The 26557-nt window shown below is 64.6% G+C and overlaps 1 protein-coding gene across 1 annotated transcript; it reads right to left on the bottom strand.

Moving 5' to 3' along the window:
- On the bottom strand, nucleotides 1–22002 carry PPM1F (protein phosphatase, Mg2+/Mn2+ dependent 1F). The gene is made up of 8 exons (XM_051973285.1): nucleotides 21900–22002; nucleotides 15301–15539; nucleotides 14060–14217; nucleotides 10464–10666; nucleotides 8840–9028; nucleotides 6481–6624; nucleotides 4395–4488; nucleotides 1–3663 (listed from the first exon to the last, which is right to left on the bottom strand). Exons 2-8 carry the CDS (start codon nucleotides 15504–15506, stop codon nucleotides 3380–3382), a joined length of 1278 nt encoding a protein of 425 aa, XP_051829245.1. The 5' UTR covers nucleotides 15507–15539; nucleotides 21900–22002; the 3' UTR covers nucleotides 1–3379.
- Between the last annotated feature and the right edge of the window lie 4555 nt (nucleotides 22003–26557).

The raw sequence follows: 26557 nt of genomic DNA, 5'->3' as shown, positions 1-26557 counted from the left end.
TACTGATACTCCTGTTTATTAATACTTGCGCCAGAGTACTCCAGGTGGCCGAGGCACCTCCCCCTTCCCTCGGGCCTAGACAACGCCCTCCCAAGGAGGCGCCCGCGGGGTGCCTGCGTGTGGAGGTTGTGTGCACGCGCACGGCGGGGGGGAGGGGGGGCGGAGCTGCTTCTGCAGCTGCCGCGGGAGCCCGCCCCGAGAGCTCTCCCGGGCCGGTGTCTCCCCTCCTCCGGAAAAGGGCGAAGGAGCCTCCCACTCGGGACGGGGCGGTCCCCACTCGGGACGGGGCGGTCCCCACTCGGGACGGGGCGGCCTCGCGGGAAAAGCTCCTTCCGAACAAAGCAGCATCTCAGAAGCCGGAGCCTCCCCGCCGAGAACAGCCCCGCCCCATATATGCAAATATATGCAAAGCGGCGTTAGCCAATAAATAGAGTCGCTGCAGGCGGCGCCCGGGAGAAAGGGGGATTTATGGGCAAAGAATACTGACTGACAAGCGGGACGGCCCCTCCCGCCTAACCAGGAAACGGGCCCGAGGGGGAGGGGCCGCGAGCAAGGGAGAGCTGGCCCCCCGCCCCACCAAATACTGACTCAAGGGATAAGGGGGGTGGGGCGGGGACGGGGGGAGGTCCTGGCCACTGAGCCAGCCCCGGCGCCTCCCAGGAGCCCCCAGCGGCGGGGCCCCCCAGCTCCCGCCCGCTCCCAGTGGCTCGGCCTGTCCCGCCCCCGCCCCCCCTTTCCCTGCGGTCCAATCCTCCGGGGCAGCCCTTGGAGGCCTGCGAGGGCCCCCGGCCTTCCTGCCCGCGCCAGCCGTGGGGCCCCCTCCCCGCCGGGGCCGGGCACAATGCCCCCAGTGTAGTCTGCCGGGACCGCGGCTCTGCCCTCCCCGCCCCCCCTCGCGGGCACAGCTGGGCCGGACCCGAGGCAGGAAGCGCCCGCCCGCCACAGGAATGCCAAATGAGGCCGCCAGAGAGCGGCGTTCGAGGCCGGCGCAGGCTCCTGGGAGCGCATCCCGAGGCCCCCTCCCTCCCCCCGGCCTCTCCCTCCTCCTTGTCCAGAGCCACCTTCGGCTCTTCCCCTCCCCCAACTCCAGCCCGCAGGACCCGGGCCGAGGGCCCCAATCCCGAGCCCAGCGGGCAGCCCCCCAAATCTCACACTAATGGATGAGGGGGCGATGCCCCAAGACGGGGGAACTCTAACGGACGCGGATGGGGGGGGGGTCAGCGAAGGCAGAGGGGCTCTCTGCAGCTCCGGGCACCGTGCCCAGGAGGGCACTTCCTGAGCTAGCCCCGGCTCCTTCTCGGGAGAGGGCGAGGAAGGGGGGTCTCGCGGGCAGCAGCAGCCCAGCTGAGCAGGCCCCGGTGCCGCGTCTCCCCCTCCCCCAGGAAAGGCCCGGGACGAGCTGCAGCGGGGGAGGGGCCCCCACGTGCGGCTCGGGCTCCCGGCCTCCTCCATTGTAAAAATGGACGCTAATAACACTGGACTGTCCCCCTCTGCGCAGAGCCGTCCTGTCCGAGGGCTGGGGGCCCTCGTGGCAGCAGCGGCACAGAGGACGCCCCAGAGCCTCACATCTGAGGCTGGGGAGAACCGAGAGGGGGCGCCACGGCCCGCTGGGCACCGGGGAGGGCGCTGTGGTCAGGAAGGGGCTTTCCCCACAACCTTGTCACGGGGCGGAGGCTGAGGCCCCGGGGCTGTCCCAGCACCCTCCCCCCCCTCCCCCCCCGGGGAAATGGGGGATCAAGATCCTCTCCTTTCCCTCCGAGCAGGGAGGGAGCACAGTCCGGGTGTGGGGGAGGAAGCAGCTGTGAACCTGCCGGAGGCCCAGGGATGGGGGGGGGGGGATGTCCGCGGCCCAGAGGTCCATGGCTGTCTGGAGGCCCAGAGACCCGTGGCGGCCAAGCTCAGTGCGGCCAGGCCCCGTAGGCCTCCCTCCCCAGGCCGGGCTCATCAGTTGTTCCCGCCTTGTTTAGGGCCCAGCGCAGCCCCTCTGCCCAAGGCTGGGGGAGGAGGGGGCTCCCTTCCAGCGTCTTCATGGCCCCCACCCGCTGAAGGGGGCACGGAGGGAGGAGCTCCTGCTTGTGGAGAAGCCGGGGGTCGTCCACTGGGCCCGACATCCCCGCCAGGGCTTCCCGTCCTGTGCCCGGGGCTTCCTCCAAGAGAGCTGGAGACTGTCCTTGGAGGCCCGGCCCAGTCTGGCGCCCCCCCCCCCCCCCCCCAGTCTTCACAGTGACCTCAAGCTCGGTGGGACATCCTGGGATGGCAGGAAGCCAGAGCGCCCCCTGGGCCTGGAGGAGAGACCCTCGGAGGGGGGGTGGGGGATGGGGCGGGGAGGAGGAGAGGAGCCTCTGGAGGAGGGGAGTGGGAGTGTTCATCCCCGGAGGTGGGAAGGCCGCTGCTGAGGGATCTGGGACAAGAGGCCTCTGCTCAGTGGGTGGCTTCTGGGACCCCCTATACCAACCACCCATTTCACAGGACAGGAAAGTAAGGCACAGAGGGAGGGCCAAGCCAGGAGGGGGAGGGGGTGAGCGTGGCCTGACTGCTCCGGCCATTTCTAAAAGGCCCCTGGGGTTCCTGGGTCAGGTCTCCCAGATTTAGGGGGGGGCTTCTCATCCAGCAAAATCACCCGGGTGTCCGGGGCCATTTTGGAGTCCTTGCCAAAGGTGGATGTGGCCCCTCCCTTGGGGGTGGGACACGGCCCCTTCCCACCTTAGACTGCGCCTGGTGACCCTCTGAGAAGGCTGAAGGCACTTGGGGGCTGGCAAAGGGGGGCCTGAAAAACCCTGCAAAGTAACACTGCTCACCATGGTTCTGCCCAGTGTCAGACTCAGGGGCTGGCGCTGCCTCTGGGTGGGAGACCTGGCTGGGCCTGGCACTCGGGGACCCAGGCTGCCCAGGAGGGGTCGCGGCGGGGGCCGGCAGGGCGGGGGCTCCCCCGCCCCCGGCCGAGGAGGCCGGGCGGGCCCTGGGCAGCCCCTAGTCTTTGGTGTGTCTGGTCTGCGGAAGCTGGCCTGGCCCCGGCCCGGGATCGGGGCTTCCCACAGAGCTCTTTGGTAATCCTGCTGGCGGCTGGGACCGGCCGGCTCTCTCCTGGCACCTTGGGGGGGCGCTGACCTAAGTGCACGGGAGGGAGCCGTTTCCATGGCTGGGGGGGAGGGGGTGGGGCCTGAGACCTCGGGAAGGGTCGGTAACACTGGAGGGAGCAGGCCGCGCCAGGCCCCCTTTTCCTAAGGAACCCCTGGGATGGAGAAGGGGCAAGGGGAGGGGGAGGCCACGGGGCAGGGGGAGGGGTGCCCGGCCCCAGGAGCTCTCAGGGACCCCCCTCTGGAGCCCCGAGAAGGCAGAGGCCGAGCCTCCCACCCGCGGGTCCCGCCGCCTCCGCCGCTCAGTCTCCGAGGAGCTCCTGGGGGTCCCTGAGGAAGACCACCAGGACGGTGATGTTGTCGCGCGAGCCGCGCTCTCGGGCGGCCGCCACCAGCTCCTCCGCGATGCGCGGGGCGCCCCCCGGGCTCTGCAGCAAGAGGCCGCGGACCAGGCCGGCCACGTCCTCCGGCGGGACCGAGTCGAAGAAGCCGTCGCAGGCCAGGAGGAGGTAGTCCTCGGCGCCCGAGAGCTCGTGGGAGGCCACGTCGGCCTCGCTGCACACGTAGGGCTTCTGGAAGGCGTCCCCTGGAACCAGGAAGTCGGGGGTCACCAAACCCGCCCCGCACGGACCGGTGGATGGCTCAGCCGCGTGCCAGTCTGCCCCGGCCGCACCCCATAGCCCGGGCCCTGACCCCCACGGGGCCCCCAGATCAAGGCCCGCACACGGCTCCCCCGTCTGACCCCCCTCCGATTCTGAAATCTGGGGGCCCCGGTCGGCCACTCGCGCCTGGGAGCGCCCTGGGGGATGATGGCCCGATGACGACACCCTAGGAGAGGGGATGTGCAGGGGCCCCGGGAGTAAGGGGGCTGAGGGGGGCGATGTCACGGAGGACTCGCTGGGGCCAGGACCAGGGCAGGAGGAGCAGCAGAAGGGGGGCTCCACCACAGCCCAGACTGTCCCAAAGGGGGATGGGGTCTTGGGAGGTAGTGAGGCTGCTGTCCCTGCAGGTATTCCAGGGGGCAAGATGACACCGTCCAGGGGTGTCAGACGGGAGTCCCTGCACCCGCTCTAAACCTGGGGCCCCCAGTGGGGGTCGGGCAGCTCTGCCGGCGCCTGCAGAGGCTCAGCCGTGGCCCGGAGAGAGGCCGGGGAGAGACTGGAGGTGTCTGGGGGGTCTCCCCGGGAGGCCGGTCCCCATCTGCAGGGGGCCGGGGGCAGCCGCGGGGCCAGGGGCCAGCCACGGGCCAAGCCCTTGGGGCATCCACGCCATCCCGTGGCCCCTGGGTGCCCGCCCCTCCCCCCCAAGGCTCCTTACCGATGGCTCTGGAAACCGCCAGGGTACCGTTGACCCGCCAGCAGTCCACGTAGGACACGAAGCCGCCCAGAGCTTCTATGCGCTCTTTCTCGTCCTAGGAGAGAAGCAGAGGGGGATGGGCCGGGGCCCCCTCCCAGGAGCTCAGCTCCCAGGGCCAGAGGGCCCAGCGCCTCCCCTCCCTCCTGCCAAGCTCAGGGCCCGGTTGAGACCGTGGCCCCACGGCCAGCCCCGGACACCCCCAGAGGCCCAGAGCCGAGTGCCTGATGCTCCAAGGGAGCTTCCAGCCTTGTCCGGAGGGGGCAGGGATCAGAGGGGCACCCCCACCCACTAAGGCCTCGGGCAGGGCAGAGCCCCGGGGCCCCCTCCGGCTGCGGTCCAGCCCCTAATGTCTGACATCAAGCAGAGCACGAGGAGGGTCCTTTGTGGTCAAGGCACCCAGCCAAGGTCACTCTGCCAGCTCGGGGAGGTCAGACAGGGTCTCCTGACTCCCAGGAGGCCCGAGTCGACGGCTGGGCCTGAGGGATCAATAGGGGGCGCTGCAGCAGATAGATGGCTCTGGAGGAAGGTGGTCCCTGACAGGCCTCTAGGGGGCGCTGCAGCAGATAGATGGCTCTAGAGTAGGGAGGTCCCTGAGGGGCCTCTAGGGGGCGCTGCAGCAGATAGAGCCCTGGCTCTGGAACAGGGAGGTCCCTGAGGGGCCTCTGGGGGGCGCTGCAGCAGATAGAGCCCTGGCTCTGGAGCAGGGAGGTCCCCGAGGGGCCACTGCACTGGAGAGCCTTGACCTGGATTCCGGAGGTCCTGAGTTCAAAGGCAGCCTTAGCCATTTAATGCTTCCTAACTGTGAGATCCTGAGCAAGTCACTTTACCCCACTGCTTCCCAAAAGCACAGAAAAAAACAATCGAGTCTGCCCAGGGCCGGCCCTGCCACCTGCCACCTCCCACGGGGGAAGCCCACGGCCAGAGCCCGGCGCCTGGAGGCAGCAAGGCCGGAGCTCAAATTCATTCTCAGGCCCTACCTCAGTTTCCTCATTTGTAAAAAAGAGGTAATAACAGCCCATCTTCCAGGGCGCTCGCAGGGCTCCGAGATCGTATGTGAACTGCTTGGGGCCTTGCACACCCGAGGCGCTAGATAAATGCTGACCCCATCCCCGCCCCCCATCTCCTAGGAAGTACTGTGTGTGCCCAAGCCATCGGCTCCAAGCTCGGGGCACAGATGAGGAAACCGAGGCACCCGGGGGAAATGGCGGGGCCAGGATTCAGATCCAGTGCTCCCCCTGCAGGCCCAGCGTGGTACTCTGTCAGGGAGGCACCCCCTCTGCTTGCACCCCTGCACCCACTGGGAGCTCACTCATCCTTCTGCAGAAAAGCGTGGTTCCCTCTAGGTGTGGAACCCGGCGCCGTGGGAGCCGGGATGTCTGGGATTCCAGCCGGGAGGAAGCCCTTGCCGGCTTCCTCTCTGGGGCTGCTTTGTGGGACCAAGCCCTTGGCCTCCAGGTCCCCTCGGAGAAATCCCTGAACGGCCATGAGGGCTGGAAGCTCACCCCAAGACGAAGAGCCCCCTCCCGTTACAGAACCAGAGAAGCAGAGCGAGGGACGGCAGCCTCACGCGTGAGCCTGACCGCTAGGCCTCCCCAGGCCTTCTCGGGGTCTTCCCCCTCCCCCATCCAGGGCCTGCCCCAAAGCGTTTTCCTAAAGTCACCCCTAATGGCCCTAAGGATCAAAGATTTCACTTTGACTTCATCCTTTTGAAATTTGTTATGTGAGTTTTCTGTGGGCCTACTGTGCGCCGGAGGCTCCAAGGCTGCTGCCCGTAGGTGACGAGCCCGATTCTCAACCCCCAACACCATGGAAGACCCTAAGGCTTCTAACGCCCCTCCCTCCCTCCCCCCCCTTCTGGACAAGCGTGGCTGACCCTTCGCGGGGGAAGGCCAGGGCAATCATCATTTTACCCAGGGGTTTCCTCACGACCTGTGAGATGGTTCCAGTGTGATCATTCCCATTTTACAGAGCAGCAAACTGAGGACTCCGGCCCCGCCGCTGGCGGTCCGGCGCGTCACCTGGGGCGAACACCCCCCCAGGTCCTTACCTGGCGCTCAGGCTTGTGGGGCTCCATCAGCACCAGGGCCCGCCCCTGCTGCACCAGCAGGACCTGGGAGTCTCCAAGCCAGGCCACGTGGATGGTGCGGCCCACAAGGAAGGCGCAGACCCCGGTGGTACCACTGTGCAGCTTCTGTAAGGAGGGAGAGAGGATGGGAAGGAGGTCAAGGCTTGGGGCGCCGCAGAGCCCGGATGTCTGTGATTCCAGCCAGGTGCAAGGTGGGCCGGGAGGAAGCGGAGACTCTTCCGCCCCCTTCAGACCCTTCATGGCATCTCCATGCCCCTCGGCCCGAGACTATTCACAAAAACAGTGGCGGCCTCTCCCCAAGAGCCTCATCTTCTCCCATCACTCAGCCCAGTCCCAGCACTGTGTCCTTCACAGTGGAAGTGGAAGTGCTCTCCTCCTCTTGCTTTGGCAGACCTCCCCCCATCCCCACCCCACCCCACCCCACCCCCGCCGCTCCGGCACCCTCCTGTGTCCTCCAACAGACTTCCTCCTCAATCGGCCTTGCCCTCCCCCATCTCCAGGCTCCCTACTAGACCTAACCAGTCCAACTGGACATTTTCTTCTTTCTCCTCCTCTTTCCAGCTGGAGAGAGCCCCTCCTCAGTACATTGGCCACGGAGGGCCCCGAGAACAGCTACTGTACTTCCTCCACTCAATGGCCTTCCTCAAATGTGGCTCCCAGAAGCAAGCCTGAGGCCCAGGAGGGAGTCTGAGCTGAGCAGAGACCTTCCCTGTGTCTGGGCCTCCATGGATGCAGACTAATGGCGCGTGGGCCTTCCTGAGAGTCACCAAGTTTTTCAGTGATCCTAACCAGCTCAGATCTATAATGACCCAAAGTCAGATATGGACAGTGCGGTCTAGCAGTCAGAACAATGGGTGGGGAATCCAGAAGGCCTCAGTGCCAATTTCTCTTGCAACTCTAACCAACAAGAAGAGCATGAGTAAGTCAATCACTTCTTTCTCTGGTCCTGTCTCCTTTCTTGTCAGGTAAGACTAACAGCAGCAGCACTCTAGGGAATCATGGGAGTTTGAGCCAGAGAGAGACAGAGAACAACAGACAGAGAGAGAGACATGGTCAGACCTGCACTTTAGGAAAATGCTTTAGGTGAATGAATGGAGGATGGATTGGAGCGGGAAGACGGGGGCAGCAGACCTTCCGGCAGCTACTGCAATAGTCCAGGAGAGAGGTGAGGAGGGCCTGCCCCAGGGGAATGGCAGTGTCAGAGGAGCAAGGGGGCAATCTGTAGAGGTGAAATGGACAAGAGATGGTTTAAGAGGAGTGAAATCCATGAGAAACTGCAAAGGTGAAATGGACAAGAGATGTTGCAGGGGTGAAATTGACAGGACTTGGAGTGGGGGTTGAGAGACTGGAGTCCAGGACGTTTCTAGGCTTGGGTGACTGAGGTACTGGTTGGAGGTGGGGTGTCCTCCACAATGAAGGGAAATAGGAGAAGGGGAGAGTTTAGGAGAAAAATGGGGATTTTTGCTTCGGACACGTTGAGATAAGTTGTCTCCTGGACATCCAGTGAGAGATGCAAGATGGGAGATCAGCAGGGAAATTGGGGTAAAAAAAGCAGATGTGAGTCATCAGCATAGATATGGTAATTGAATCCATGGGAGCAGATGAGATCACCCCATGAAGTAGTACAGAGGGAAGAGAGAAGAGACTCAAGACAGATCTGTGGGGGATACCTCCCCCACAGAGAGGGTGTGACCTGGAGGAGGATCCAGCAACAGAGGCAGAGGAGCCAGCGGGGAGAGCAGGTGTCTTGAAAATCTAGGGAGGAGTGAGGCTCAAGGAGGAGGGAGTGACGGACAGCGTCGCAGGCTGCAGAGAGGCCGGGGGCCGGAGAAAAGGTTGTTGGCTCCGGCAGCTAAGAGGACTGGTTACTCGGAGAGAAAGTTTGGGTGGATTAAGGAGGCCTGACCTTACAGGACGATCAGGGGTTACGCCTGAGACTCGGGGGAGTGGGGCACTCCTGGAGGAGGAGATCCCTTTCAGCGAGGCAGATCCGCACCTTCTCTGCCCCTGGAACGTATCAGAACTGCCAAGAGCAGAGAGGCAGTGGCTGATGGGGGTCAGAGCGTCACACGGGCTCTCCGGCACCGTATGAAGTCATGGCCCTCCAGCAAACCTTCCGGAGTGAGCCGCCTCCCTGAAAGCCTGCCTGTCCTCCCCACGGGCTGGGCTAAGCGATCCCCTGCTCTCCTTCCTTTGTGGCTACGATGGCAAGGGAGCCAAACCAGCCGCTTCTTGTCACTGAATCAACGGGCGTCAGCTCGTCCTCCCCTGCCAGAGCGGTACCAGGATGGTTATGGGGAATCGGGCCGGCGGCTCTCACCTCCCGCCTGGCTTTCTGCAGGAACATCTCGTCCGTCTGCTTAAATGCTGCCCGCAGGGCCGCCGCGGGGTCTCTGGTCACCTCCGGGTGCCGGGCCACGTTGACGTGCAAGTGGACTGCAGCGTAGCTGGCGGCATCGACTCCTCCGTGACCATCAAAGACGGCAAAGTAGGCCCGATCCACCTGGTCCTGGGGAAAGAGACCACAGGCAAAGATCTGCCGAGCGGCCCCTTCCCAGTCTCACCCGTCAGCGCTCCTTGCCGGCGGCCACGGGCCGCGTTCGGCACGGAAGGGGGAGCCCGAGGGCCCGGACGCTCACTCTCGGGCCACTCCGGGGCCCTCCTCGAGCCCACTACCTGTCCTCGGCAATTCAGCTGTTCTCCCCTAACCTTCCAATGCGGGCCAGCAAAAAGCTGCCTTAGCCGGGAACTCCGGGAGAGGAGGCGGGCCCTTCTCTCAAACTTCCAGCTCTGAAGCGGGGCTGGCGTTGGGGTCCCGACTTCCTCCTCCGTGCACGAGTCTGGCCCTAAGCTTCCTTCCAGGTCTAAAAGCCCCCAGTCCGTGACTGGCAGCAAGAACCAAGCCTCGCCCCAGGATCGTGCACGAGGAAGGACTCGGAGGTCCGCGAGGCGAACCCCCCCGATGGCAGCGCTTTCTTCCTCCCTCCCGGCCCTGGTTTTGGAAAGGCCCCTTTGGGGCAGCCTCCATCCCTCAGGGGACATGCTGGCCGCTACTTGGACATCAGAGGCGAACGCTGGATCAGCCAGAAAGAAGCGCAGGAGTCAGGAGGGCCCCGTTCTGGCCCAGGAACGATGCATCCCTCGCTCCCCTGCAACCTGCCTACGGCCAAAATCTCCCCAGCCTCATTTTCTCCACACTGAACGGGAGGGGCCTCCGAGAGAGAGCCTCCATCCCAGCACCCAGGGCCCGCCTCCCAGGCCCTTTCTCACTCTGCTATTTTATGGGGAGGACAGAGGACGACATTAGAGCCAAGCGCCCTTTCCAGAGCAGCGAGGCGATGCAGGGGATACGGCACTGGCTCTGGAGTCAAGAAGACTCATCTCCCGAGCAAATCTGGCCTCGGGCACTGACTGTGCGATCCTGGGCAAGTCTCTCTCCTCCATCTGCCTCCGTTTCTTCACGTATAAAACGAACCGGAGAAGGAAGTGGCCGACTGTGCCATGTCTTGGCAAAGGACCCCAAACGGGGCCGGGAAAAGTCAGCCCGATGGAAATGACTTGTACGAAGCACCTTGATAAAGAGTTAAGCAAGACCGCCGCGATCCCCGATCCCCAAACTGTCTGACTGAACGGCGTCCGCCCAGTGGTCCCCAAGCCCAATTCCCATCACGGGATCCTGCAGAAAGTCAGCGCAGACGCGGCTCAGAGGGGGACCTCGCTGCCCCCCCCCAAAGGCTCTGCTTCCGGTCTATGGTCTCGGGCTTCCTGGGCACATCCCCCGTTCTCCACTCCAATCGCCCCCACGGCTCAGTTTACCCAACAAAACTTCTCGGTGGGCAGAGCCGGCCTTAACTGGGCAAAGAAAGGTCCCCTGCCTCCGCTGCGCCTCCCCCACCCCCCTCAGGGCTTAGGGGCACGAAGGGAGCTGCATCCAAGATGCTTACACTGAAACCAAAGAGCTGGTTGAAGGCGGGAAGCACCACGTGCCGGTCCTCCATCTTGCGGCGGGTGTTTCGGATGGCGTGGACGGAGGTCAGCCGGGGACAAGGAGGGCACGCGGAAGGGGCCGGCATCTGCTTCTGCCTCCGGCTGCAAACCTCCCAAAGCTTGTTGAAGAAGCATCGCTGCAGGCTCTCTGCATCCAGCACTGGCGGAGGAGACAAGGGAAGGTCACGGCCCGGGGCCCCTGGGCCTGGGGGAACGGCACCGTGGGCCCCGTCCCCAGCTCCACCTGAGAGGCGAGCCCACGAAGGCCCGGAGCCCGGCAGGCCCTCAAGGCGGGAGCCCAGAAGCGGGAGCCCAGGCGGGCCCTCGAGGTGGGAGCCCAGAAGCGGGAGCCCAGGTGGGAGCCCAGAAGCAGGAGCCCGGCGGGCCCTCGAGGCAGGAGCCCAGAAGTGGGAGCCCAGAAGCAGGAGCCCGGTGGGCTCTCGAGGCGGGAGCCCAGAAGTGGGAGCCCAGAAGTGGGAGCCCGGCGGGCCCTCAAGGCGGGAGCCCCGGGCTCTGCCCACTCAGTTTGGGAAGCAGGGAAAAGTCTGCCCTGGGCACGGTCTCGTGCCCATCAGCCCAGAGCTGCGGGCTTCCTGTTTCTTTTCCTCAGACTGGACGATCTCAAAGGTCAGCCCCGACTTTCAGGTTCTATGGCTCAGATTTTCCTTCCCCGCTTAATCCCATTTCCAAGGAAATCCTGGGGCTGTCCCAAGGAACGTTCTACGCCTAACGTGGGCAGAGCACCAGGCTGAGGCTCCCCGAGGGCTCCATCCTCGCACCAAGAAGCAGAAAATCCAGCGGGGAGTGGGCACCTGACTAGCGGGAGTGGGGGGAGGCGGAGCGTGACCAGCAGAGGCGCTCTGCGCCGAGCTCCGCCCGCAGAAAGGGTCCCAGGGTTCAGAGGTCACAGGGGACCGGAAGGGACCCTCTGACACACAAGGAAACCGAGGTCTGGGGAGGGGCGGGGGCGTCACCGGCTGGGAGAGCAGGAGTCAGAGCCGCAGCTCAAGACCGGGCCGGTCCCACTTTGGCTTCCAGGCCTGTTCCACCCCCCTCCCCCCACCCCCCCGAAAGGGAGGAAGCCCAGGCCTGGGGCACGGCGGGAGCGCAGAGGAGACCGCCATCAAGGATGGAAAAGTCCCACGTCAGAAAGCCTGGAGAGCCGCCAGGAGCCGAGGCCGAGGGAGGCGAGCAGGGCCGGTCACTGCCCCGGCAACAGCAAGATCGCGCGCTGAGGGATTCTGAGGGACGCGGCTCCCGCCAACCAGGAGGGGATCGAGGCTGTTCCAATGGTCGTGTGACGGAGCCACTGGCAGCCAGAGAGAGCCGAGGGGCCCGAGGGGCACAAGGGCGTTCTCACTCCTCGCGTTCGTCTGCATTTCGTTTTCTTTCCCGTTTTTTCTCGGGCAGCAGGAGAATAAGGAAGCCCCTTCGGAAGAGCTGCCCAGGTTTACCCTGCGCGGGACACGGGCTGGGTGGGGGAGGGGAGGAGGGGAGGACATCTGGAAGCCCAGCTTTTGCGAGGGCGAGCGCCGCAAACCCCCTTTGCGTGTATTTGGGAAATAAAAGAAGGAAAAAGCCAGCAAGGTGACGAGGGCTCGGGCGGCCCGGCCAAGGGCCCCACAGGATTCCCTCCTCGGGCAAGCTCGGGCCTTCCCGGGCGGCGCCGGGGGCCGCTGGGGGCCGAGCCGGGGAATGGGGGAGCAGCAGGAGGTGCAGGGGCTGGAGCAGCTGCCCTGAAGTCAGGAGGAGCTGGGTTCAAATCTGCCCTCAGACACTGAACACTCCTTGGCTGCCTGACCCTGGGCAAGTCACTTAACCCCAACTGCCACAGCAAACAAACAAAAGCAAGCTCCTCCTCCTCCTCCCGGTCTCTGGGACCTGCCCCCGGCCCTGGCCCTTTGCTCCCGAGATCTCCAGACCCCGGCATGCAGCAGGCGTCTAATAAATGCGCTCTAACTAGGCCTGCAGAGGGTGAAGAGAGGCCGGAGAAGGTCGCGGGGGCAGCCGGGGAGAGGAGCAGGAGCAGAACAAAGACCGCGCTGCCTCCGCGGGCACAGGGTGGAGAGAACGACGCTTCCCCTCCCCCCCACGGGTTCCTCTTTCCAAAATGCAGAAGCCGGGGTCTCGGACCTCCCAGATCCCTCCAGCCGCCTCTGCTGGGTTCTTCCAGCTCTGACCTGGAGGTTCTGAGGCCCCCAGAGGGAGGCGCCCTTCCTCTGCCCTGTGGCCAATGGCGAGCAATTAGCGGGTGCCGCCCTTTTTTATGCAGCACCTGGGTGGGCCCAACACCCCTAGAGCACTCTGGGATGGGAAGGAGCAGCCCCCCGGGGCCATCTCCCACCTTCCAGGGCCCCAAAGACAAGAGGAGGCTCTGGGCATCGGTGGGCTCGATCCTCTGGAAGGGTGCCCGAGGGGCGCAAGGGCCTCGGGGTGCCAGCCCAAGAGAACGGGGAAGGGCCCTGGAATTGTCAAGGAGGAAGAGGAAGCAATTCAACTATGCAAGCAACTGGCAGGGAGATGGGCACAGCTGGCATAGGAGATAGACACAACTGGCAGAGAGATGGGCACAGCTGGCACAGGAGATGGACACAGCTGGCAAGGAGATGGGCACAGCTGGCACAGGAGATGGACACTTGGCAGGGAGATGGACACAGCTGGCACAGGAGATGGACACTGTTGGCAGGGAGATGGACACAGGTGGCAGGGAGATGGGCACAGCTGGCAGAGAGATGGGCACAGCTGGCACAGGAGATGGACACGGTTGGCAGGGAGATGGACACGGTTGGCAGGGAGACAGGCACAGCTGGAAGGGAGATGGGCACAGCTGGCATAGGAGATGGATACTCTTGGCAGGGAGACGGGCACAGCTGGCATAAGAGATGGACACTGCTGGCAGGGAAATGGGCATAGATGGGCACAGCTGGCAGGGAGATGGGCGCTGAGGAGCCTCTGGCCATTTGGGCAGACTTCCTCTGGGGGGCCCAGGACAAAGCAGAGGCTCTGCGAGGAGGGGCCCCGCCGAGGTGTGACCCAGCCGAGCCCCTTCCCATCTGCCCAAGCATCCCCGGAGCGGGACTCAAGGCCCTCCGGGCGCTCAGTCTCTCCTCCAGCTTGTGCCCAGCTCCGCCGTCCCTCGCACTGTCTCAAGCGGGCGGCTCCCCGAGGCTTCCCGAAGCCCCTACTGCGCGCCAGCTGCTCTCACAGCCACCAGGCGGCCCGTGCCCTCGGGGCCGGAGAGAACATGGGCCACGGGCGGGGAGCAGGCCTGGGGGAGGGGGGCGGGGACCCGCCCTCGGAACCGAGACTTCTTAAGCCAGCGGGTGGCGGGCGGCTCATGGGGGACACGCGGGGGCCGAGGGAGCCGGCGCCGGCCGGGCTGTGGAGCCGGGCTGACCAAGGGGAGGCCGGGAGGTGCTGTGGGGGGCGCGAGGGAGCCCCCCTGGGCGGAGCTGCAGAAGGTGGGGAGAAGCCAAGCCCTCCAGCTGGGAGCCCCCTCCCCCCCCACTCTCCCTGCAATAACCTGCCCCGAGGCCGGATCCAAGATACTCACAGGGGCCGCAGACCTCCTCCTCCTCCTCCTCCTCCTCCTCCTCCTGCTGCTCCACCTTCTCCTGGCTGGGCAGGCGCCTGAACACAGCCAGCTCCTCCTGCGTGAGCTGGGCCACGGCCTCGCGGGTGAGGGAGCAGGCCAGGGGCAGTGGCGCGGTCCTGGGGGGGGCAGGAGACGTGATGGGGGGAGGGGAAGCCCCATTCACTTTGTCAGGCGGGGGTACGGACGCTGCCCCCGAGCCCGACCTGACCAAGGATCGGCCGCCCCGGCCTCTCAGCGAATCGCTCCTTCTGCGGTTCGTTAGTCGTGAGCCAATCGCCGCCCTCCCCGGGGTCCCCGCTCTCCCAAGAGCACAGAAGGGGGAGCCCCCCCCCCCGGGGCCTCTGACCCCCTTGGGCGTCAATGACAAAATGATTCCATTACCCAGAATCCCCGTCTCTCCCCAGAACCGCGAGTGGCTCCAGGCAGGGAGGGAGGGGGGTGGGGAGGGAGTGACCGTCCCGGGCCAGCTGGGGGGGGGAGGAGACAGAGGAGGCCATTGACGTTTCTGGGGCAGGAGGGCGACCGGGAGAGCCGGCGGTGCTGGGCCGGGGACAGAGAAAGGAGGCTCAGTTCTCCGCCCGCCCTCCCCCTGCTGACGCCCCGAGGGCAGAGCTGGGCAGCGGGAGGCTCTGGGGGGTCGGGGACGGGGTCCAAGGCCGGGGGATGATGCCCCCCGGGGGCACGCGCTCTGGGCAGCGGGGGAGGGAGGGGGCGCCTCTGGACCGCCTGGGCCGTTCCCGCAGGCCCCGGTGACCGCAGGGGCTCCCGCGGGCAGCGTCCTGTTTTGAAGGCCCAGACAATAGCTGGCGGAGGGCCACCCGCTTCCCGCTTCCTCGGGCCCCACCCCCACATCCTGCCAGAGAAGGGCCCGGGGCTTCCACGGGCGGGTGGGCAGCTGGGAGCCGGCCAGGCAGGAAACAGGCAGCAGGAGCTGGAGAGGAAGCAGCCCCAGGGAGGGTCACGCAGCCCCCGGGGAGGGTCACGCAGCCCCCAGGGAGGGTCACGCAGCCCCCTGGGACGGCCTCCCCCCTCTCCCAGCGGCCCCCGAGGGCGAGGGGAAAAGCTTCTCCGGCCCCACTGCCCGGGGGGGGGGCCCACAGAGGCGGCCCCCCCCCGACCCTCCCCTCCGAGGGGCCGCGGTCTCCGTCCGGACGCTGCCCGAGTGCCGCAGGCCGGGGAAGGAGGCGGCCGGGCCCTACCTGCTGCTGAGGAGGCCCAGCGCCAGCTCGCTCAGCTCGCCCTCCACCTCCTCCTGGCTCAGGGGCGCCGCTGGCACCTTCCAGGGCAGCGCCGCCTCCGGGGGCAAAGGGCCCGGGAACTCCTGCAGGAAGGCGTCCAAGAAGCTCTGGGCGGCCTCGGCGTCGGGGGCCGTCGGCCCCCCTTCCTTCGGAGCGGCCGAGGTCATGGCGCGAGCATCGCTCCTCGGGGGCTCCTCTCTCTGGGGAGAAACGAGGAGGGCCCGTCAGGCACGGGGAGGGGGGCTCCCGGCTCTCCTCGCGGGAAGTGCCCGAAGCAGGAGGGCCCGGGGGGCCGCCCGCTGCCAGCCCCCCACACCGACCCTTCCCCAGAGACACACCGGCGCCGGCTCCCACCACGTCGGCAGAGCGCGTCCACGCCACCCTGGCTCACTCGGCATCGTGGCCGGCACAGAGCAGGTCCTCACTGCCGAGGCCCGGTGTCCCGGGCCCCCCGATCCTCTACCCCTGCCGGCATCGGGGGCCGGCTCGCCCCAGGGCGTCCACGCCACCTGGGATCACTCGGCAGTGTGGCCCGCGCGTAGTAGGTCCTCGATACGTTTTACTGCCCAGGGTGCTGCCCCAGAACCCTGCAGGGTTGCCCCAGCTTTCTGAAGGTGCTCTACAACTCCTCCTTTTTGCCTTTCAGAATCCCTTTCTGCCAGTCTCAGCCCAAGAACCAACCCCGGGCGGCCCAGAACAAACAACCTGTTGTTTGCCAACTCCTCTGGAGGGCAGTCCTGGCACATAGTAGGCACTCACAAGAACTTCCCGATGGGGTCCGGCAGCATCACTTCCTGCACGTCCCCCCGCGATCTGCCCCCTCGGCCCCAGCACTTCCTCCTGAACGCGGGGACCCGGACGCCACGTCCCTCCCCGGGCGCGCTGGGCGCCAGGGGACTCTCCCCCAGGACCCTCCCGGGTCTCTTTCCCGCCTTCACTCTGTGCTGCACGTGCTCCCGGGATCCTATCCCAGGACCTTCCTTCCTGGGCACAGCCTGGCACTGACTGCCCAGGGATGCCCGCATGGCACAGAGGGGGGAAACAGAATCGGGATCCCCCAAGGTCGGGGCCGCTCCCGAGGGAGCGTCGCTAAGGCGGGCTGGAAGGCCCCTTTCTGGAGATCTGAGGCTTCCGGCACGTGGGCCTGCGGCCAATCAGAAGGCCGAGGGGAGATCAGCCGGGGCTGCTCGGGGTCACCCAGGTCATCAAGCACGTGGTGCAGGGAAATAACGCCCCCTCCCCAGCCCCTCCTCCGATGCCCCCCAATGGCGGTGCAGACCCGCCCCCTCCAGCTGCCACAGCACACTCCACAAACTGCCTCGGCTCCCTCCGGCCTCCAGCCACAATCCCCGCTCGGTTTGGCCTTGGCAGCCCTTCTCTGAGTGGCCCGGGCCCTTCTCCCCCTGCCAGGAACTCTGGGATCCCGGTGACAGCGGCCTCCGTCTGGGCCCCGAGCACCCCCTCCCCACCCAGGCCAGCGGCTCCTGACCGGGGCCTGGGACAAATCAGGGCCCCGTGGCCCCTCCTCAAAGCCAGGCTTTTAAAGCAAAGGTCTGCGGGCTTCCCCTGAGACTGGCCACGGAGACGCGATCAGCAGAATAATGTAAAACGGGGTCCCAGCCCCCCAGCTAAGGGACCTCGGGTATAAACTGAGCTAGAGACCGTGCCCCCCATTCCCCCACCCCCTGCCCCAGGAAGTGGAGGGGGGGAAGAAGAGGGATGCTCCCTGTGACAGATCAGGGGGCCTGTTTTACTTGGGGGAGAATGGGGGGGTCGGCCCTCCCTCAGGGCACCCCCGGAGGCCGGGCTCAAGGGAAGCTTCCAGCTCTTGGGGCCTCTTCGAACGAGGGGGACGAGGGGAAACGGTCGCTGACGCTCTTTCAGGCGGCCCCCAAAGGGCAGGAGAGGAGGAGGCTGGGGATGCTCCTGGCTGGGATCCCCCTGGGAGAGGGAGGAGGCAAGGAGATGGAGGGAAAAGCAAGAGCTGCGGGAGAAGCTGGGGAGGAGGCCCGGGAGGGAAGAACTTGGGGCATTATTGGGTGTGTGGTGAGCGGGGAGCCCAAGGGGAGGAGACCCTTTCGGAAGCAGCCCTGATGCTGCCTGTCCCGTGACCATGACCCCCTGGTCTATCCCATTGCACTGTCCCATGACCCCTCCCCCCCTCGGTCTGTCCCATGACCCCCCCCCCCCCTCGGTCTGTCCCATGGCCCCCAGGTCTGTCCCATGACCCCTCCCCCCTCAGTCTGTCCTATGACCCCCCCCCTCAGTCTGTCCCATGGCCCCCGGCCCTTCTCAGGTCAGCCCTTCTGCCTCCCTGGGCGCAGTGAGCCCCAGCACCAGGCCCAGCTTTGGTCCCGTTCCCGGGAGAACAGAAGGCCTTTCAGCTCTCATCACTGGTCAGGAATGAGCTGAGCTGGCCTGGGCCTCCCTGGGACAAAAGGAAGCCAGGAGCCACTGGGGCCTGACCGACTCCCTGGGCCCCCTCCTCCCCCCCTCCCCCGCCCAACGCCGGGGCTGGCCCCTGGGAGGGAGGCCCCCGAGACGGCCACACCTCAGACGGGCTCCCTGTCTAAATCCCAGGGCGACCCTGGCCAGGAGACAGGCAGGGGCCAGGACCTCCCCTCCTCTCCCCTCCCCCCCCCCCCATCTCCAGGGCCGACCTGCTCCCTCCCTGCCCAGCAGGGGCAGAAACGTTTCACAAAACGTCCCCCGGAGATGCTAAGAGGGACAGTGCTGAACCGCTGACATCTCTAGGGAGCCTTGAGGTTTATATTGGGAGGGAAGCCCCCGTGTCGCCCTCCCCGGCCCCGACGCTCTGCAGGGAGAGGAGGCTCTTGGGCCAGTTTTCACGGTCCAGGAATCCCTCCCGACAGCCACTCTAAATCCCTTCGGGGCCCAGAACCAGAAGCCCAACCCCCTGCTCCGAGACAATGGCCTGCTCCCCAGAATGCCCTTCTCCAGCGGGAGTTGACATTTATGGGTGCTTTTCTCCAATAACCTCGGGGGGGAGGGGAAGACCACCCATCTGAAACAGGAAGAACTGGGCTGGAGCGGATGCCCTGGCTTGCCCAGCCTCCCCCCCCCAACCCCAGCAGTGCAGAAGGGCCTGGAACCCATCGTGGAGCCCCATCGTGGGCGCCTGGGCTGAGGCTGACTCCTCGGAGGCCTTCTAAGCCAAAGCCGGGCCCCGTGGGATTCTTGCCAACTTCCCCCCGGCCCGCACGACTGGGGAGCCAGAGCGCACCGCCCCGGGAGAGCCACGCACACGGTCCAGCCCGACTCCCTAAGCTTGAGGGGCCAAATCTGCCTCACGCTAGCCTGGCCGCGGCGAACCCTCGCCCCAGGTCTCAGCTCCGTTTCCTCATCTGTGAAAACAGGGGGCTGGAGGCCCCCGGATCGGCGCCGGAGCCCCACGGACGGCCCCGTTAGCTCACAAAGGCGGCCCCAGGAGAGCCGGGAACCCTTCTAAGCTAGAAGGGACCTGAGCTCGGCCCCTTTCAGCGCTTTGTAAAGGATGAGACTAAAAGCTGCGGGGCTGCGAGGGGCTCCAGAGGCCACGAAGGCCATGCACGGAGGAGGGAGCCCAGCTTCCCGGCAGCCGCGGGCCCGTCAGGGTCTGACAGAGCGACCATTTCCCCCTCGCCTGGACTCTGGGCCTCCTCGGAGGCCTCCACAGAGCAGTCGCCGACGGGAGGCTGCGGGGGGGCTGACCGAGGACGCCGCCGTCCGGCTCGTCCCGGGTTTCTCGGCTCCCAGACCGCTCCTACGGGCGTTGCAAGTCCGTGATAAACAATTCATTCTTCATTAAGATTCTTAAGGGACCCAAAAGGTGCTTGTGGAGGAGGATGTGACGGGGGCCTGAGGACAAGAGGGACCCAGGAGGGTCACGGCACGGCCAAAGGTGAGGAAGGAGGGACAAAAAGGCAAGCAGAAGGACAGACAGCTTGGGTGGGCCCACAGACCCCTGTGCAAAGCCTTGAATGCCAGGCTTTCTATTGCGAACAACCAAAGCCTTCCACGAGGACGCCAAGATCCTGTCTGCCCGCACCGGCGTCGGCAGCGGGTACAAAAAGGACGTGGCACGGCCACCGCCCGCCGTGGGCGGGGGGGATTCGGACACCACTACGGCTCCCGGACTGGGGACGTGGGGAGGCCGCGGGCAGAGACCACTAATTCAGGAAGGAGATCTGGCTTAGGAAAGCTAGGATTCAGGAAATCACGAACCCACTAAGTCCAGAGAACACGACGGGTACAAAAATGAGCGGGACACGGCATCTGGCAGAGCCGCGCCCGTGGTGGCTTTTAACATGCGAGAGCCGTAAGCTGGTCCCCATCACGTCCAGTAACTTGTGATCGCCGCCAGATTATGGGTCAGCTCCCTCCACTCTGGGAGGCCCTTGGACTTCAAAGGCAGCCTCTGTTTCCCGTTCTCCTGCAGGGTCCCCCATGCCCAGGATCTTCTGGGGGCTTGTGCCATATCCTTCGCGTCAAGCGGACTGGCTTGTTTTTATTCTCTGCCCGTGGCACCTCCCTCTCCTTCTGTCCCCTTTGGCCTCTCACACAACTCACAGCTTCCTAGAGAGCTGAGCCCAAGGATTTTAGTCTGTGCCGAGGGCTGTCCGGAGGCCATCGGATGGCAGGGTCCCAGCCGTCCCCAGGCTGAAAGGATTCCCTCCCCGTTTCCCCTCGCTTCCTTCAAGGCAGAGATGAAGCAAGATCATCCCCCTCACCCCTGGGTCTCCAGGGTCCTCGGGCCCCCCAGAAATGACTCGCACCTACTTTCCTACTGCTTACTTCATCTCTGGGGATTTGTTATCGGCCCCACTACAAAAGAAGCTTCTAGAAAGGATGTTTGTGTATGTGCCCACCTGCTGGGAGGCCCAGCTCCTGAGCACAAAGCCTGGCCTGAGGTACAAACTACAGAAACTGCTGCCAAATCCATAAAATATGAACAGGAATAAACAAAATTAAACAAAAAAAGGAATCCAGGAGGGGATACAAACAAAACAACAACAAAAAAAAGGAATTCAGGAGGAGATACAAAATAAAACAAACAAAAAAAAAAGGAATTCAGGAGGGGAAACAAAATAAAACAAACAAAAAAAGGAAATCAGGAGGAGATACAAAATAAAACAAAAAAAGGAATTCAGGAGGGGAGACAAACAAAATAAAACAAACAAAAAAAGGAAGGCAGGAGGGGATACAAACTGGCAATTTTGTTACTATCTCGTTAAACTTTAATATTCCCTTTGAAATGGTCCAGAAATTCATGGGTTTGTTCATAATACTCCAAAATTTTCTGCAGTTATGAGGTTTATGCATGCTGATGATTTCATTCATAATAAAAAAAGAAATTGGGGGAAAAAAGGGCCACTCTTTCTCCTCAGGGGGCTCCCGGCCTGCTGTGGCACAGGAGGTGGCCCGCAAAGCCCCAGGGCGATCTGGGGCAGCCTGAGTGACCCGGGCCTGGAACCCCAGCTCTGCCACTGGACTGAGCAAGGATCCTCTACTCTGTCTGACTGGTTCTTTTAAAAAAGGACAGGGATCCGACCCGAAAAGGTTGCGGGTTTTGAATGCCCGCTTTCAAGCGGCCTGGCAGAGGGGGCCAGCAGCCGGCAAGGTCGCCCTTTTAGAAACCTGGTGCTGTGGCTGAAGTTGGGGGGGGGCGTCCGGTTCCAGGGGTGGCTCAGGCTGGCAGATCAAGCGAGCTCGGGCGTTCTGAGCACACTGAGCCTGGTACCAGGGTCGGGGAGGGGGGAGGCTGCCGGGCGCCCGGCCAATCAGTGGTGGGCCCCTGAAAGGCTCGCTGCCTTCCACTGTGGACAATCCTGCCTCCCCCCAAAAGGCTTCACTTCTCTAGCGGAACTGCCAATTATCCCCCTCTCTCCTCACTCCTGGCTAAATTGTTCCTCCCTCTGCTCCTCTTCCTCCCTGCGGAGGGAGGGGGGACAACCCCACAGCTCTGCCCCCCTCCTCCTCCTTTTCCTCCCTGGGTGTGGGGGCATCCCCGCAGCTCTGCCCCTCCTCCTCACTCCACACTCATCTCTACCCGGCGGGACCCGCGGCCCCTCCTCCCTCAGAGAAACCCCCAGAGTCGGCTGTCGGGGGTCAGAGGTCACACGCCCCAGCCCCTCGCTTGCCAGCTTGGGGGCGAAGCCGCACCGAGAGCTGCCCCCTGCACACCGGGACGACCTGCCGAATAGGTGGGGGGGCGGCGGGTGCAGGGGGCGACGCCCCAGGGCGGAGGAGGGAGCCAGGGGTCCGAGGCGGAGACCTGCTCAAGTTGCCCGGGGCACGTGGGGAGAGGGCAGAGCCCCTGAGACCCGTGGGCAGCGGGCAGCGCCTGAGGGGACCCCCAAGCCCACGTGCGCTCCCGCCCGCCCCGCCCCATCTGGCAGGTGGGGACAGTGAGGCGGTCAGCGGCGCACGGACCTCCGGGCCCCCCTCCCCCTCGAGGCCCCCCGGGAGTGCTCGCCGGCCCTTGGCACGCGACGCTACGTCCCCGGGGGCCCCAGACACAACTCTTCCTAGGAGCCCCCCCCCACACCCCTCCGTCTCACCTGACTCGGGACCGCGCCCGCGCTCCCGCACTCTCGGGGTCTGCGCTCGCCGCCAGGACTGGCCGAGCGCACGCGCACGCGCACACCCGAGCTCGGCTCACTGGCCCCGCCCCGGCCCCGCCCAATTTCCCCCTCAGGCTCCAGACTCTTTGCTCTTTCACTTCCCGTTTCCCGGGGAGAAGCAAAGGCGCAGGCGCAGGCCAGCGAAGGGGCGGGGCCCAGAGCCACACGGGGCGGGATTTAGCGGGGGAGAGGCGGAGTCTGAGGGCGCTGCCCGCGCTGTCCTCCACGTGCGGGGGCTGGGGCTCCCCGCGGCCGGGCTCGAGCCGCACGCTTCCCCGGGATCTGCGGGCTGGAGAAGGCCTCCCCGGCACCTCGTAGACACATTGTATCCCTCGCTTTGGAGTTACAACGGATCTCTAACATTGTGGTTACTCTGTTATCTCCGGTGTGTGTCCTTATCTCCCGCCAGTAAATCCTCTCTCCTCCCCCTGAGGGCGGACTCCCGCCGCGGGCTCCCCTAGGGTCGAAGAAGAGTTAAGACCCCCAGGATTCCCTGTCTCTTAGAAGGCCTCCCGGTCAGCTTGTAGTTACTTTGTAGCTCTAATATTCCAACATTGGATCCTTGTTGCTACAATGTATCTCTAAGTGTATCTCCTTATCTATCTCCTAGCTCTCCCTCCCTGCCGGACTGGAGGCTCCCTAGGGCAGGGACCTTCCCCTCTTCTTCCCCCCTTTCCCCCCCTCTTCCCCCTTTTCCTCCCTTTCTCCTCCCATCAGGCTTCAGGCTTGACCTTGGGTTACTGTGGGCCCAGATGACGGCCCCTCCCCTGCCGTCCTCCCGGGCAGGTTGCAGCAGCCCCCGCCGGCCTTGGGGCAGTCCCCGTCCCCCGGGCCCCTGGATCCAGCTGGCGGGCACGGTGCCCGCACACGCGACGGATGCCAACGGCCGGCTCTGGTCCTCGACTCACGTTTCTGTCCAACGTCTCAACTCACAAGCCCCGACCCCAGCTGGGAACTGATACCCGGGGCTGGGCGGCTGATTCAGGGGCTCAGCCCTCAGTCCCTGGAGCGGTGGGGAGGCAAGGTGTGCTGGGGGGGAGGGGAGGAGCGCTGGCACCAGAGAAGCAGGCGGCCGCAGGGTGCCTCCCACTCACTGGCTCACCGGCCACAGTACAATCTGGGGAGGTAGAGGCCGAAGGATTGTCCCAAAACGGAGGCTGAGTCCCAGGGTGGCGGCCTTCTGCTCGTCACCCGGGTCTGGACTCTGGGCAGTCACTGTCCGGCAGTGGGGGGGGCCTCCCCCATTGGGTGGCCACATGGCTTCCTAGTCTGACAGATCCAGAGCTGGGAGATCATGGCAGAAAAGCGAATAGTAAGCTCCTGCTGTGTCCCGGGCTGTGGGCTGGCCCCGCCCCTTTTGGAAACGAGGGGACTGAGTAGAGAGGGATTAAGCGAGTAGTGGGAGACTGAGGAGGCCTTTGGGCCACCCCACCCTTCCCTCTACCAACTGCTGGCTTTGGGGTGGGATCTGGCTGCGAGTGATCACATTTGGAGTTGGAGCGCCACCTGCTGGGATGTGGAGCCGGGAGCTCTGATCCAATCGAGGGGGTGGGAGAGGAGAAAGAAAATAAAGAGAAGGAATAATCCCGCCCACGACAGGGTCTCGTGGGCGTGCGGGGGCCAGGCTGCAGAATGCTCTGCTCCCCACGCCCCGCGCCGACCCGCGAGCCCGGCCAAGCTCGCCAGGACGCGCCAGACGAGGGGCCCGGACTGTCCGTGTCCGGAGCGGCCTCGGAGGCGGAATTCCCCTTCGTGATGACGGCCTCCCGAGAAAGGCTCCTCCGGCCTCCTCCTGCAGCTCGGTGAGGACGGGAGCTCCCCCCCTCTCACTGGAGGCAGCCCATTCCCCGGAATGCTACCTTTCTGCACCTTCCACCCATGGGGCTCCCTTCCTTCTACTTCAGCGAGGGCCGGAGCGCTAGCTTTGGACTCAAGCAGATCGGAGGGTGTGACCCCGGACAAGTCATTGGATCGCTTTGGGCCTCAGTTTCCTTATCTATAAAATGGGCGCACAGCAGCGCCTGTCTCACAGGGCTCTGGGGAGGCCAATTTGTCAGAAGTGCTTTGCTCTGTAATTGTCAGCTTCTTAAAAATTCCTAATTCCTCTTCCCGAGAGACCTCGAAGGGCTTGGGTTGTTTCCTCCCTCGAATCGGTTCTGCTTCTGGGAAACCATTCCCGTTTCCTTGCGCTGCGCCCCCTCCCCCCAAAAAACCTCCGCTGCCCTCCCCCCCTTGGATTCTTCTCAGGATGTGCTTCCTGAAAGGGGCCGAACATGGGGGGAGGGGAGAGGGGAGGGCGGCCAGAGGAGCTCCCCATATTCCCCGGGCCGGGGTCAGCCGGCTGGACGAACGCATCAAGGGGTGTTTCTTCGCCTCCCCAGTGCCCGGCACATGACACGTGCTCATCAGGACCCGCTGACTGGGGACAGGGCCGGGGAGGGGGAAGGGCCCCATGTAGGGGTCAGAGGGAGGTCTGGAGTCGGGTTAGACGGGCCTCTGACTCCAAACCTGGCTTCTTCCCATTGAAAGCAGAGGAAAAAGCCCGAGAGAAACAAGGCTGAGAGCGGCGGGCCGACTCAGCCGCCAGAGCAGGAACTCGGTCATTTCCCCCGCCGCCAGAGGAAGCGGGAACAAAAGCCGCCCTTTCTTCCACAGCCTCGCCCCCAGAATCCGGGACCTCGGGGATCATCCAATCCAAGTGGGGAAACTGAGGCCGGGGGGGCGGTGCATGTGAGGATTTGTCCTAGGTCAGTGAAGCCCTGATCTGGGATCAGAAGCAAGGTGTCCTGCTGAGCAGAGCAGACAGTGACCCCCCCCCCCGGGAGGGGCGGGGCTCAGCCAAGGCCAGATCTTAGGGGCCAGTAAAGGGCCCCGACTTCCCCACCCCCGCTGCTGCCCATCTGTCCCGGGACCCGGGGGCGGGCGGGTCTGCCTCTGTTCCTGGGGGTGTAAGGCGGGAAGGATCTGCGGCGATGTGCCAGCGGGGGCCCGGGGGAGGGGGGCCAGGGACATCCGGCCGGAGAGCATCCTAGGAAGGGGGACGGATGCAAAGGGAGCGGGAGGGGAGGGCGTGGGGAGCCTGGGAAGCAGGGGAGGGTGGGAGGTGGGGAAAATAGGGGCGGGGAGAATGGGGAAGCGAAGCAGAATGGGGGAGGGAGAATAGGGAGGGAAGATGGGGGCGGGGAGAAGGGGGAACGGGGGAGGAGAATGGGGTGGGGAGGAGGGGGAGCGGGGGAGGAGAATGGGGTGGGGAGGAGGGGGAGCGGGGGAGGGAGCGAGCGGGAGGCGGAAGGACAATGGCTCCTGACACGGAGGCGGAACGGCACCAGAGAGCGCCCGCCCACACTGCGCCCAAGGTATAATCGAGCTTTTGTTGGGCAGGCGGAGCACGTGTCCCATCACGCAGCCTCCGCTGGTTCCCCCGCAGGCGGGGAGTGGAACAGCCCGTAACCCCGAGATTTTGGGGGCGCGGCACCGGGAGTCTTTCCCGCCTCCACCTCCCTCATCCCCGCCCCGGCGGCACCCCCTCCGTTTGCCCGACCCTTGGATGCCCCCTCCCCCATCCTAATGGAAGCCCGGGCACTTTATCTAGCCCCTCATGTCGCTCCATGGGAGCTTCCCTCGCAGAGCCCCGCTGACGCGGGGTGTGCCCACCCCACCCCCTCTGCAGAGGGAGAAGGAACCTGGCCTCTGGGGCCGCCCCAGACTGTCTCCCGCAAAACTTTGGCCCGGGGACGACGGCTCCGGGCCTGGCTGGTGCAGGCTGGGAAAAGGAGGGGCTTCCTGGGGCCCCCTGCAATGGCACGTGACAGGTTGCCCCGCCTCGCTTCTAAAACAGAGAGAACTGACTCGTTTCTAGGGATACAAGCCCTTCTCCAACTGATCAAGGAGAGCAACCATTAGCAGGCCAGGAAATGAAGGCCATTTCTAGTCACCTGAAAAAATGCTCTAGGTCACTATGGTCTAGGGAAATGCAAATGGACACCACCTCACACCCAGGCTAAGACAGGAAAAGAAAATGAGGAACGTTGGAGGGGATGCGGGGAAAACTGGGGCACCGGTGCGTTGTCGGTGGAACTGGGAACGGATCCAGCCATTCTGGAGAGCGATTTGGAACACGCTCAAAAAGTTATCAGACTGTGCATCCCCTTTGACTCAGCAGTGTTTCTACTGGGCTTCTACCCCAAAGAGATCTTAAAGGAGAGAAAGGGACCCACATGTGTAAAAATGTTTGTAGCTGCCCTCTTTGTAGTGGCCAGAAACTGGAAACTGAGGGGATGCCATCAATTGGAAAATAGCTGAATAAATTGTGGTCTATGAATAGTATGGAATAGTAGTGTTCTGTAAGAAATGACCAGCAGGAGGATTTCAGAAAGGCCTGGGGAGACTCACAGGAACTGATGCTGAGGGAAGTGAGCGGGACCAGATCGTTGTACCCGGCAACAAGAAGAGTATATGACGATCAGTTCTGGTGGACGCGGCTCTCTTGGAAAATGACATGATTCAAACCAGTTCCACTTGTTCAGTGATGGAGACCTAACTACACCCCGACAGAGGCCTGTGGGAACTGAGTGCGGCCGACAACACAGCATCTC

The sequence above is a fragment of the Antechinus flavipes genome, chromosome 1 (assembly GCF_016432865.1).
Source record: "Antechinus flavipes isolate AdamAnt ecotype Samford, QLD, Australia chromosome 1, AdamAnt_v2, whole genome shotgun sequence".
Taxonomy (NCBI): domain Eukaryota; kingdom Metazoa; phylum Chordata; class Mammalia; order Dasyuromorphia; family Dasyuridae; genus Antechinus; species Antechinus flavipes.
The sequence above is the reverse complement of the archived record's forward strand: the minus strand, read 5'-3'. Positions and strand labels throughout refer to the sequence as shown.

Coding starts and splice junctions, on each gene's coding strand:
- PPM1F (XM_051973285.1), bottom strand. CDS start 15,506: ATGACCTCGGCCGCTCCGAAGGAAGGGGGGCCGACGGCCCCCGACGCC. Junction 9,029..10,463: donor ACCAGCTCTTTGGTTTCAGT/GTAAGCATCTTG, acceptor CTCTTTCCCCAG/GACCAGGTGGATCGGGCCTA. Junction 6,625..8,839: donor TGCAGAAAGCCAGGCGGGAG/GTGAGAGCCGCC, acceptor CCCTCCTTACAG/AAGCTGCACAGTGGTACCAC.